The following is a 12,138-nucleotide window of genomic DNA, read 5'->3' on the forward strand; positions in this document are numbered from 1 at the left end:
CATTCCTGCTGAGCTGTGGTGACACCACAGCGTGACAGTGCCATCCCAGTGGTGGCACCCCAGCCGAGGCGGGCACGGCGGGTGCTGAGCTGGGTGCTGAGGTGGGTGGGGTGACGGGGACACTGCAGCGGTGGCCCTGTCACCGTTCTGGAGGCGGCTGGTGGCCTCGAGCCCGGGCTCTGTTTGTTGTTTTGGTGGCGCTCGCCATGGCGACGGGAGCGGTGCCAGCGCCACCGGCTGTGCCGGCGCCACCGGGGACACCGCGGCCGCTCCGGAGGCCACGTCCTCCCCCCGAGCCTCCGCTGTCCCCCTGCCACCACAGCCAGGCCCTGCTTGTCCCCATCATCGTCACAGCAGGGTCCTGGCACCCACCAGTGCCACTGTGGGGATTGTCCCCATCACTGCCACCATCAGAGGTTTTGTCACCACAGCAGTGCCCCCACCTAAATCTTCAGGGGGTTGTGCCCAGCCTGTCCCCATGATGGTCACTCTGTCCCTGCCACTGCAGCCATGCTGTCCCCACTGTCCCTGTGTCCCCCTTGTCCCCACTGCATCCTCATGTCAGCCACCACAGCCACACTGTCCCCACAGAGCCCTGTCACACTGTGTCACTGCAGCAGCCACCCCATCGTCACCTCAGCCACCACAGTCACCCTGTGTGGCACTGCCACCACAGCCACACTGTCCCCACAGAGCCCTGTCACACTGTGTCACTACAGCAGCCACCCCATCGTCACCTCAGCCACCACAGTCACCCTGTCCCACTGTCCCCTCCACTGTCACCACTGTGTCACTACAACAGCCACCCCATTGTCACCTCAGCCACCACAGCCACCGCCGTGTGTGACACTGATCGCCTCAGTGACCCCATCCTGACCTCTGCCACCACAGCCACTCTGTCCTTGTCACAATCCCTGCCACCGTGGTCACCCTGTCCCCAGCACAGCCACTCCATCCTCACATTGGCCACCAGAGCCACCCTGTCCCCATGCAGCCCCCGTGTCCCTCTGCCACCACAGCCACTCTGTCACCACCATGATCACCCTGTCCCCACCATGGCCACCATGTCCCCACCATGACCACCATGTCCCCACCATGATCACCCTGTCCCCACCATGGCCACCATGTCCCCACCACAGCCACCCTGTCCCCACCACAGCCACTCTGTCCCCACCATGATCACCCTGTCCCCACCACGGCCACCCTGTCCCCACCACAGCCACCCTGTCCCCTTCCTGACCGCCCTGTCCCCACCACAGCCACTCTGTCCCCACCATGATCACCCTGTCCCCACCATAATCACCCTGTCCCCTTCCTGACCGCCCTGTCCCCACCATGACCACCCTGTCCCCACCACAGCCACTCTGTCCCCACCATGACCACTCTGTCCCCACCACGGCCATCCTGTCACGCTGTCCCCGTGCCCCCCCCGTGTCCCCGTGGCGGGGCGGGGCTGCCCCGGGGCGCGGCGCGGGCTCGGTCCCAGCCCCGGCCCTGGCGGATCCCGCCCCGGGGGCGGGCGGTGCCGGGCGGTGCCGGTGACATCAGCCGTGAAAAGGGCGCGGGCGGCGGCATCCGGCACTGCCGCCCCGGGAGCGCGGGACCGGCGCCGCAGGTAGGGAGGGGCTGGCACCGGGCACCGGGCGCAGGTGGGCACGTGATGGATGGGGATGGCACCGGGAGCGGCGCGGGCAGCGGGAGGGAGATGCGGACCGGGAGAACGAAAGAGGCGGAGATGGGGACCGGCCGCTCGGTGCTCGGGGCGCGCCCGGTGTCCCCCGGGGTGTCCCCGCTGCCCGTCCCGGTAGCGGTTGCGGCCGGACCGCGCCCGCGGAGCCGCCGGGACACGCGGCCGCGCCCGGGAAACGGGACCGGGGTGCGGCTTCCGGCCCCGCCGTGCGGGGAGCCCCGGGGCGCGCCCGTCGGGCTGGCTCCGGTCCCCTCCCCGCCGCCGCCGGTGTCCCCCGGTGTCCCCTCCCGCTGCTCCCGGGGGGCTCTGGGCACCCCAGGGTGCTCCATCCCTGGGTGCGGCCGCTCCCTGCTGTCCCCGGGGTGTGTCGGGGTCCCCAGGGTGGCCCCGTGCGGGTTGGGGTCCCCTCCCTGTTGGCACTGGAGGGTCTTGGGGGGTCCCCAGCGTGGCTCGGTCCCCCAAAGCGGGGCTGGGTACAGCGCTTTCGCTGCCAGCGCTAGGAGAGAGCTCGGGGTGCCCAGGCTGTCCCTGGGGACCCCCGGGTGGCTGCCCCATAACCGGGACCCTCTGTGCCCCCACGATGGCCGGAGGGTCCCCAGCCCAGCCGGCTTGGGCGCAGTTTCTCCCCCCGCGGAGTCCGGAGGTCGCCGGGGCAGCGGGGCTGGGTCCGGGTGTGTCCCCATCCCGCCTGGGCAAGCTCCGGCTGGGTCGGGAAATGATCCCAGTTCCAGCTCCTCTTTGTTTCCCAACGCCTTGGCCCCCGGCCGGCCGCTCCCCACGCCGCTCCCCGCGGGGTCCCCGTGCCCCGCGCCTGGCACCGGAGACCCCCACGGTGCCCCAAAGCTTTGGCTCCGGGGGCACACCCGGCTGGGCTCGGTTTTCCTTCACGTCCTGGGGCTGCTCCTGGTGATGGGACCCCCGAGCTGGGTGTGTGGCAGGGGTGAGCTCAGCCTGGCACCCCCGATGTGGGCTGGGCAGCGACTGCCACATGTGCCCGGCTGGCACAGGAACACCGGGCACGCAGGGCTGCCTGCACGTGTTCTGGCTTCTCGGTGCCCCCCAAATGCCAGCGGCTCAGGAAAGGGTGTGGGGGCAATGAAGGGGTGGGCAGCCTCATGTGCCCACCACGGCACTGGTGGGCAGAGGGCACAGAGAGACCCCGGGGGCTTGGGCAGTACGGGCAGGGCCGCCCTGCTCATGTTCCCCGTGGGCATTATCTCCAGCATGGGTGGCACCGCTCCAGCGGCACCTTGGCACAGCACCTGGCCAGGGTGGGGTCTGGCTGCCCCGCCGGGGTGGGGACACCGCCGCCATCAGCCCTGGCCCCACGCTCCTGTGCCAGTCCCGGATCTGGCGCCGGGCCCGAGCAAACGGGCGAGATCTGCAAACAAGCTCCGACCGGCCCCCGGTGCCTGCCAAGCCTGTGCGGGGCCGGGCAGCGGGATGGGGATGCTCAGGGTGGCACAGAGGGTGCTGCCCACCCTGCTGGCCCTTGGGTGGGCACAGAGCCAGCGCCTGCGCCCGGCCAACTGGGCAGGAAGAGGGCAGAGCCTGGGCAGCGCCTGGCATGGGTGATAAGGCTCCACACCAGGATGGGGCTCACGGGGTGGGTGCCCCGGTGCCAGCAGAGCCACCGACGGGTGCCATCCCTGCAGACCCCCCTGCCGTCAGCATGGCAAACCGGGGCCCCTCGTACGGGCTGAGCCGGGAGGTGCAGCAGAAGATCGACCGGCAGTACGACCCCGAGCTGGAGCAGGTGCTGGTGCGCTGGATCCTGGCGCAGTGCGGCGGCGACGGCGGCAGCGCGGTGGCACAGCCGGCGCCCGGCAGGGACGGCTTCCAGCAGTGGCTGAAGGATGGCACAGTGAGTAGCCCTGGGGACAGCGGGGCGGGGAGTGTGCCACGCACCTGAGCCAAACCCTAACCCCGTACCTGTCCCTGTCCCTGTCCCTGTCCCTGCCTGCAGGTGCTGTGCCGGCTCATCAACAGCCTCCACCCGCGGGGACAGGCGCCCGTGGCCAAGATCCAGGCGTCGGCCATGGCCTTCAAGCAGATGGAGCAGATCTCGCAGTTCCTGCAGGCGGCCGAGCGCTACGGCATCGCCGCCACCGACATCTTCCAGACCGTGGATCTCTGGGAGGGTGAGTGACCCGGAGGCCGTGGGGTGGGGATGGGGATGGAGATGGAGACAGAGCTGAGCCTGCTGTGGATCCTCCAGGGAAGAACATGGCGTGCGTGCAGAGGACCCTGATGAACCTGGGCAGCCTGGCCGTGGCCAAGGGTGACGGGCTCTTCGTGGGAGACCCCAACTGGTTCCCCAAGTAGGTGCTGGGGGGTGCTGGAGGGGCAGGAGGCCGGGCTGGGGGGGTCCTTTGGGGCTGCTGACGCCCGCTGTGCCCGCAGGAAGTCGCAGGAGAACCGGCGCGTCTTCTCCGAGGACAAGCTGAAGGAGGGGCAGAGCGTCATCGGGCTGCAGATGGGCACCAACCGGGGCGCCTCGCAGGCTGGCATGACGGGCTACGGGATGCCCCGCCAGATCCTCTGAGCCCCTCCGGACCCCCCCAGGCCTCTGCGTGCCAGGGGGCCCCCCCAAAACTGCCTTAACCCCCGCCTTGGACCAGCCGGGTGCCCCCCGGCCCCAGTTTTGTCAGGACCAAAGTAATTTTTTATTATTATTATTAGGCTGGGTGGGTGCTGTGCCCACCCCACCGCCCCGCAGTGCCTTGGGGGCTGCTGGAGGGCCCCCCCAGCGTGTTGGGGAGCAACCCCTGTGCCCCAATAAACGGATCCACTTCTTTCCAGGCTTGGATGGTCGTGATTTGGGGCTGGGGGAGGGCAGGGGGGTCCTGCTGGGTTACAAGGGGGGGATCCCGGTTTGGGGGTGCAGAGACCCCATGGCCGCGTGGAGGGGCGGGGCCACGACAATGGGGGCGGGGTCAGCAGGGACTGGGCGGGGCTAGAGCAAAGGGGCGGGGCTAGAGCAAAGGGGCGGGGCTGAGTTGTCGCTGCATCGCAGCGCCCCCTGCTGGCCGGGAGCGCTCCTTGCATCGCCCCCTGCTGGCCACAGTTATAACTGCACCAAATATGAAAAACCAGATTTTTTCCCCCTCTGGTTTTGTGTTGTTTGTTCTGTTTCTTTTCTACTACAGAGCTGTTATGCCCTTTTCTACATTTCCCCCCGTATTTTTGAAGTTCTAATAATTTGGAGCACGGGGTCTTCTTTTCCGTTCCTGCCTTCCTTGGCAGATATTTGTCTCTCAAAGCAAGACACAGAGGACGGAAAGAATTCCATTCCCATTTCTTGGGGGCAGTTGAGAGGTGGCCCCCAGGAGTCCAAAGGTAGCCAAAACCCTTTTGTTTGGGAGCAATCCTCGGATGTTTGTTATTGATAACGAAGGACTGGGCCAATGAGTGAAACTCACCGGCTGTGGCTTGATCAAAATGACCTAAAACCTTCAGAACACAAAATAAATATGAAAGATGGAACATTCCTGGGTCTCGCCTCCAGTGCCAGGACAAGGAATGGACAAAGTCAGCACAGGAGGAGATAAAACCTGCCAGGGTGAAGGTTTGGCCAAAGGATGAGGCAGAGTTTGGGTGTTGACCTCAAACCAGCAAAATTACAATTAAACGGGTTCTCCTAACCAATTTAATCCCCTAAAATATGGGGAAAAGAGGCATTTCCCTTAATTTAAATCGCTCAAATGATGGGGAAAGGGGGATTTTCTCAATTTGAACCCTTAATAAGGGAAGGCAACAGGGGTTCCCCCTCACTTTAAACCTTAAGATGAGGGAAATAGGGAGTTACCCGAAATTCAAACCCAAAAAATGACATCGCCAAAGGATGATGATGACGATGATAGAACCGCATAAAATTGAAGTAAAGCACCCAAAATAAGCACTGTAATTCAGAATATCAAACAGCAGGTGGCAATGCTACTCCACGGAAAACATAAAGGACAAAAAATTCCAAGAAATTCTGAGTGACTCTGAAAACCAGAGTTCACTCCTTAGAATTTTAAAAGTTTAATGATAGGAGAAAAAGAGGACAATATTTTTGGATTTTCAGCGCTGGGGTGCTTTTATGGAACTGCAAAAGAGCACCTAAAAAGCTTTAAATAATTTTCCCTATATAGAGTAAAATTGCTGGGATTACATGCCATCGGTGCATGGCCTTACACTGGTTTTTTCGGTTACACAGAAGTCTTTTCACATTTTATTTTCTATATAATATATATTATAGTGTTATTTATAATATATATCATACATGATATATATTATACAATATATATCATGTAATATAATGTAATGTAATAAATATAATATAATAAATATAGTATAATATAGTATAATATAGTATAATATAGTATAATATAATATAATATAATATAATATAATATAATATAATATAATATAATATAATATAATATAATATAATATAATATAATATAATATAATATATAGTATATCATATAATGCAAAATATATTATAGTATATTATATAATATATAATATATTATATAATATATAATAGTATATTATATATTATATATTATATATATTATAATATATTACATATTACATATTACATATTACATATTACATATTACATATTATATAATATATATATTATGCATTCTGTATCATAAATTATACATATATTATTATATATTATACCATATTATTCTCAATTATAACATATAATTATATATTATTATATATAATCCCTTTTAGTCCTTACTAAACATTTACAAATTTTAAAGAGTGAGCCATGCTCCTCACGCAGTTTGACCAAAAAACTGAATTTTGGGTACATAAGAGGGGGAAAAATGCTCCCCCAGCATTGGGAGGGGGAATGAAGAGACCCCTGAGGGGAATCGATGCCCCCAGTGCCCCCTCAGTGCCCCCCAGTGCCCCCAGTGTCACAGCACGCTCTCGTAGTCACGGGGGTCCCGCTGTCCCTTCTGGGGTCCCGACAGCTCCGCGTTGGTCACTTGTGGGTCCCGAGGTGGGGCAGGGCGGGGGGGCACCTGTGGTGGCCCTGAGAGTGGCACCGGTTGTGGGGACCTGGGTGGGGGTGACATTTGTGGGTGTCCCTGTGTCCCCCTGTAGTCACCCTCTGCCCACTCACTGCTCATGGTGTGGGTGGTGAGCACAGCCCCCTCCTCCCGGGGGGTCCTGTGGGGATTAGAGGGGTCTGGGGGTGGCTGGGGAGGGGGAAAGGGGAGTCCCAGCACGAGCCCCCCACTCACCTCTCATGGAGATTCCTCATGGCTGCAAGGGAAAGGGGAGAGGGTGACCGAGGGGACACCGGGACCCCTGAACCTTCCTGGGACCTCGGCAGCCCCAACCACCCACGGGACCCCCAAATCCGCACTGCAGCCCCGATTCCCAATGGACCCTGACTCCCCCAGACACTCAGAGCACCCCTGAACCCCCAGAACTTCTGCATCCCCTCAGTGCCCCCAGCCCCCCTGGTGCCCCCAACCCTCTGAGCCCCCAGAACCCCAAGCCTGGCAGGGACGGGCGCCCCAAAACTCCCCCAGGACCCCAGAAAGATCCCACAGCAACAATCCCCACACAGAGCGCTCTGCTTTTCAACCCCCGTGTTCTCGGAGGCGCGTCCAAATCCCGGCGGCCAAACCAGGTGCCAACATTCAAATCTGAGCGCCCATTGGTTTGACCACAGCTTCCCAGAAAATTTACACATCCCTCCAGGAGCTCCCCAAACCCCCCAGGAGCTCCACCCCAATGTTCCTCAAAGGCCACCCAGAGACGACCCTGGAGAACAACCAAGACCCTCCAAATTCACCCCAAATCCCTCAGGACGCCCAGCCGAGGTCACTGCAGGCTCAGTGTCCCCCAGCTCAGGGGTCCTGGGTGCTGCTGATCTCTGACCCCACTCTGGGGGCTCCCCCTCACTCCAGGACCCCCATCCCCCCCATTGTCACCCACCCCGGCGGTGCCACCAGTGACAGCCCCCGATGACAGCCAGGAGCAGGAGCAGGAACAGGAGGGTCCTGCCGACATTCACAGCCACTGCTGGGGACAGAGGGGACACACTGGGGTGACCCTGAACCATGGAGGTCAGTAACACCCTGGCGACCCTGTGTGACCCCACCTGTGACCCAGGGTGAGCCAGGTGTCACCTCCAGTGCCAGCTCAGGGCTGAGTGCCCAGAACACGCGGTGCCCGTCCTGTCCCAGCTGGTTGGTGGCCACGCACTGCCAGGTGCCCGAATGTCCCACATCGATGTCCCTGAGCTCCAGGAGGGGACCCCGGGCCACCTCCTGCCCGTTGTGCAGCCAGGTGAAGGTGACAGGGGCTGAGCCCACCTGCACCGAGCAGCGCAGGGTCACGTTGTCACCTGTGTGCACCTGGTGTGCCAGGGGACCGGGGATGATGGTGGCATTGGCCACGGGCACTGTGGGGACACAGGACAGAGGGCGATGGTGGCATTGGCCACGGGCACTGTGGGGATACAGACAGGGGACCAGGGGTGATGGTGGCATTGGCCATGGGGACACAGACAGAGCTGAGGGCACAAGGAGGGGCTGGCAGCCGGTGTGGGGGCATAGGGACAATGGGGATGGGTGTGATGGGCGATGTCAGAGATGGAGTCACACCAAGGAGGGGCGAGGGGACACAGGGCAGAGGTGGGGGGACACAAGGAACGTGTCAAGGGGACATGCAGGTCCCCAGGCAGGGGATTGGGGAGGGATGTGAGGGCTCCCCGTGCCCATTCCTGCACTCACTGGGCACCGTCACCGTGACGCTGAGCCGGGCACTGCTCTTCCGCATGGCCCCACTCTGGGACTGCGCCTCACAGCTGTAATTCCCCGAGTGGGAGACCCCCACGGCGGGCAGCAGCAGCTGCGGGGACCCCTGCGGGCCCCCCAGCACCCGCCCATCCTGATAGAACAGGTACAGGAGGGGGGCTGGGGGCCGCAGGGGGCTGGGGGTGCTGCGGCAGCTGAGAGTCAGGGGGGACCCCACGGTGAGCTCGGGGGGACCCTCCAGCACCAGCACCGGGACCGAGAAGAGCTCTGGAAGGAGAGGGGAGGGGATTTGTGAGCCTGAATCCCTGGGGAGGGGCTGTGGGGGTGTCGGGCTGTGGGGGCTGTGGGGGGCTCACCGTGCACTGTCACTGTCACCGGCGCTGACTCCTTCCACTCCCAGTATTCCACCCAGCCCCTGCAGCTGTAGCGGCCGCTGTGGCTCAGCTGCAGAGGGGACAGGGACAGCTCTGTGCCATCAGGGAGCCCCATCAGTTCTGTCCCCTCGTGGTAGAAGGACACCGAGGTGACCTTGTTGTTCAGCCAGCCCCGGCAGCGCAGTGTCACCGTGTCCCCCTCCAGCAGCACCCGCACCGGCACCTGCAGCACCAGATCATCTGGGGACAGAGGGGACCTGTCACACCTGATGGCACCAGAACCCCCCATTGGAGGGTCCAGCGCACCAGGTGTCCCCAATTCCAGCACTGGGATGCCCTGGGATGTCCCCAGGGCAGGGGACAGGCTCTGGGCACACAGGAGGTGACCCACGGAGCGGAGCCCACCCAGAGCCCTCGGGGTCCCTGCAGGTGCCAGCCTGGGGACACCCAAACCCTGCTCACCGTTTGAGACAGTCACAGTGGGGCTAAGCCCCGTGTCAGGTCTGTAACACATGTAGGTGCCTCTCTCGGTGACATTGAGACGTGCACGTCCCTCCTGCCCCCAGCGCTTCCCGTCCTTGTACCAGGTGGTGCCACCGGCGGTCCCCGAGCCCTGGCAGGTCAGTGTCACCCGGTCCCACAGCACTGGTGGTGTCCATGGGGGCTCCACCAGGATCTGGGTGGTCTGGGCACCTGCTGGTGACAGGGGACACCAGCCTGCCAGGGCCACCATGGGGCTGGGGACAGCGGGATGGGACCATGACATCACCTGAGGACTCACCAGCGAGGCCGAGGGTCTGGGCTGGAAGGGAGAAGGGACAGGGCTGGGTGGGGGTGGCACTGTGGGGACAGCAGCATGGGGACACGGGGTGTGGGGCTGCTCGATGTCCCCAAGCTGTCCCCGTGGGGTCAGCAGTTCTTGTAAGAAACTGTGTCTGGGTGGTCCCCAAAAGATTTGGTGAGGCCAGGGGGACATGTCCATGTCACAGCCACCCGTGCACCACATTTCTGTGGCATGGACACCTTGGGAACGGGCACACAGAGGCCACCCTGGGCTGAGGGTGGGGACACCGTGGACACCCCAGGCACAAGGACAGCACGGACACAGCCCATGCTGGCCCAGGTCACCCCCACCAGCTCATGATCCCATCCCCATGGCTGCATCCTCACCGTTCTTGTCCCCTTCTGTCCCTGCATCCCAGTTCCCTTGTCCCCATCCCCAGAGCTCCCTGAGCCCAAAGGTGCCAGTCCCCACATTCCTGTCCCCAAATTCCTGTCCCCAAAGCCACCCTACATCCCCAGTCCCACCAAGGTCCACTGTGGGTACCATGGACTGGCACTGCTGGCATTGGGGACCTCAGGGGACCCCGCAGCCCCCCTGTGCCCCCTCCCCTCCCCATCCCAGGGGTCTTGGCCCCGTGCCCGGGGCACTCACCCCACAGGAGCAGTGCCACCTTCCCGGCCATCCCGGTGTCCCCAGCCATGTGCACTGGCTGTCACCCTCTGCCGGGGCTGGCTGTCCCCTCGCTGGTGGCTTTTCGGATAAAGGGGAAGGGAAAGAGGCCACGTCTCGTCCTCACGTGTTGGTGGCACTTGGTGGGGGCAGGGTGGCCACAAGCACGGGGTCATGGGGATGTGAGCGTGGGGACAGGCTGTGGGAAGGGAGGGGACAGTCTGGGGACAAGGCTGGGGGGGACAAGGTGCAATATGGGGTTCCCAGGAGTGGGGGGCTCAGAGGGTTTGGGGACCCGGGTAATGGGTGCCCAGGGGAATGGGGGGTCCCTGGGAATGGGGGTGCCCAGGGCTGGGGGGACTCAGGGATGGCAGTGCCAGGGGAACGTGGGCTCCAGGGATTTGGGGTCAGGGGATGGGGATGCAGGGGAATGGGGGGTTCCCATGGGAATGGGGGTTCCCGTGGGAATTGAGGGTCCTGGGACAATCAAGGTTCTGGGGAAAGGAGGATTTCAGGGGATGGAATGGACAGGAGAGGGTTCCCTGGGAATGGGGTGCTGGGCCATGGAGATCCCGGGGAATGGCAGTGCTGGGATGGGGGTCCCAGTGATGGGGGGACACAAGGAATGGGGGTCCCATTTTTGGGGTTCCAGGGGAATGGAGGTGCCAGGTAACAGCAGTGGCTGGGTGGGCCCGTGGGTCTGAGCTCCTTCCCTGGGTATCTCAGATTTTGGGGTGACCCAGGGCCCAGCTAAGCCCCCTTGGGCTGCTCATTTCCTGGGCAGGCATCACTTGAAGGTCCTGGGCAGCTTTGCTTCTGTGCCCTCTCCCACCCTTGAATTTTTCCTCTCTTTATTTCTCTTATTTCCTTATTTTCCTCACTTTTGTGCCACGTCCCCTCACCCCCTGCTCCTGACTCAGCAATCCCGGGGAGCACCTGAGCAGGGAACGGGTTTGGGGGCCGACAGGGGAGGGGAAAAACGGGGTGTTTGGGGTGCGAGGATGGGTGGGGAGGCTGTGGGGGATGGAGGTGTTGGGCTGTGCCCTCTCAACGCTTTCACTTTCTTTTCCTTGGACAAGAAGGAAGCGGCCGTTTGTGCTGAGAGTCAGATGGGAAAGGGACGGGGTTCTGTCCTGCTGGGGCACATCCAGGGCGTCCTGTCCTGGCAGGATCCTGGGAGGATCACTCATCAAATCCTGTCACAGGCAAAACTGCCTCTGAATTAGAGATACGAATTGAATTTATTGCTGACAAAATCAGATCAGGATAAGGAGAAGTCAAATAAACCCTTCCATGCACCTTCCCCCTGTTATGAATAACTTTGTAGTCATTGGCTTTCACTATTTTATTGGTTTTTGCAAAATATTTTGATACAATACATTTTATAATCACTTTTAAACTGCCTTTGATACACTACAATTGGTCATCCTTTTTACCCTAATCCCTGTGTAGAACATATATTTCAGTGTGATAAATACATTATAGTTTAGGCTCTCCCAAAATATCAAGATAGAGACAATGTGCTGTGTATTGCAACATTAACTGTTGCAGAAGCAGCTAATGCCTTTATTTGTGCAGCTAAGTGACAATGAACTCAGATAATTTGGTGAAATAGCTAATGTTGATTTAATGTACAGGTGGAGCATCTCATGTGTATGATAGGAACACATTTGTGTGTTATTACATAAAAGTAGCAAATAAATAAACACCAAAAAAGAGAATGCTGAGATGAATTTACCACTGACCCTTCGGTTATCAAGAACTGTCAAACCACAGAACGGGGTGGCTTTGTGAGGACAGAAAATATATAAATTTAATCTGCACTATGGCATGTACTTTATG

At 60.2% G+C, this 12,138-nt stretch overlaps 2 protein-coding genes across 2 annotated transcripts; one reads left to right on the top strand and one right to left on the bottom strand.

Annotated features, from left to right (window-relative positions):
• Window positions 1-1,558: 1,558 nt before the first annotated feature.
• Window positions 1,559-4,491, top strand: TAGLN2 (transgelin 2). Its single transcript, XM_058821727.1, has 5 exons — window positions 1,559-1,615; window positions 3,346-3,554; window positions 3,657-3,831; window positions 3,909-4,011; window positions 4,094-4,491. The coding sequence occupies exons 2-5, from the start codon at window positions 3,363-3,365 to the stop codon at window positions 4,233-4,235; spliced, it is 612 nt and encodes a 203-aa protein (XP_058677710.1). The 5' UTR covers window positions 1,559-1,615; window positions 3,346-3,362; the 3' UTR covers window positions 4,236-4,491.
• Window positions 4,492-5,460: 969 nt separating this feature from the next.
• LOC131569355 (high affinity immunoglobulin gamma Fc receptor I-like) lies at window positions 5,461-10,309 on the bottom strand. The gene is given in 12 exon segments (XM_058821548.1): window positions 5,461-5,471; window positions 6,473-6,599; window positions 6,602-6,720; window positions 6,822-6,868; window positions 6,943-6,964; window positions 7,646-7,732; window positions 7,812-8,111; window positions 8,446-8,736; window positions 8,826-9,083; window positions 9,306-9,536; window positions 9,625-9,645; window positions 10,279-10,309. Coding segments are annotated over 12 exon segments (1,545 nt in total).
• Between the last annotated feature and the right edge of the window lie 1,829 nt (window positions 10,310-12,138).

Source organism: Ammospiza caudacuta, chromosome 30 (genome assembly GCF_027887145.1).
Source record: "Ammospiza caudacuta isolate bAmmCau1 chromosome 30, bAmmCau1.pri, whole genome shotgun sequence".
NCBI classification, from domain to species: Eukaryota; Metazoa; Chordata; class Aves; order Passeriformes; family Passerellidae; genus Ammospiza; species Ammospiza caudacuta.